Source organism: Phaethon lepturus, unplaced genomic scaffold (assembly GCF_000687285.1).
Source record: "Phaethon lepturus isolate BGI_N335 unplaced genomic scaffold, ASM68728v1 scaffold31044, whole genome shotgun sequence".
Lineage (NCBI taxonomy): Eukaryota > Metazoa > Chordata > Aves > Phaethontiformes > Phaethontidae > Phaethon > Phaethon lepturus.
The window spans coordinates 705-1,188 of record NW_010533033.1 but is presented as its reverse complement, the minus strand read 5'-3'; the positions used below and the strand labels follow the sequence as shown (position 1 = coordinate 1,188).

Below are 484 nucleotides of genomic sequence, written 5' to 3'. Positions count from 1 at the left end.
CTCCAGGAAGCGGCTGCTCACCGAGGTACGGGGGCTCTGCCGGCCCCCCTCGGCCACGCCGGCTTCTCCCCTTCCCTTTTGTGGGCTGAGGGCTTTGCAGGGCGGCAAGCCCTTCCGTATGCCCTCGTCCACACTGGTGCTTCCCCTCCGGCCTCTTCCCTCCTGAGGGGAAGAGCTACTTTGTTTTGTCACATCACTCTGCACCCCAAAGTGCCAAAACTTAGGCATAATCTGGAGGGTTTCAAAAAAACATGTAGGGAGAAGAGCAGGAGAGCCAGCTTCCCACAGCCCAGTCAAGCACGGTTAATTTAGAGGGGAGATGCTGTGTCTCAGGAAAGCCCCCAGCCTCCTGCTCTCGTGCATTTAAATTTTGCATGGGTGGGAGCACCCCGGCTCGGAGAAGCACCTGCCCCAGTGCTCCCCTGCCTGCACCCACAACCGGGGGGGGGGGCTGAGGAGCGGCCGCAGGCAGGGGCAAGCGACA

The 484-nt window shown here is 61.4% G+C and overlaps 1 protein-coding gene across 1 annotated transcript in view; it reads left to right on the top strand.

Moving 5' to 3' along the window:
• GPR156 (G protein-coupled receptor 156) overlaps positions 1–484 on the top strand; it is a gene marked incomplete at both ends in the record, with an annotated part of 14,015 nt that overhangs the window by 12,830 nt on the left and 701 nt on the right. The window contains one exon of the mRNA XM_010285059.1: positions 7–25. Within this exon, the coding sequence (XP_010283361.1) occupies positions 7–25 (19 nt within the window). The remainder of the gene's footprint in view (positions 1–6; positions 26–484) is intronic.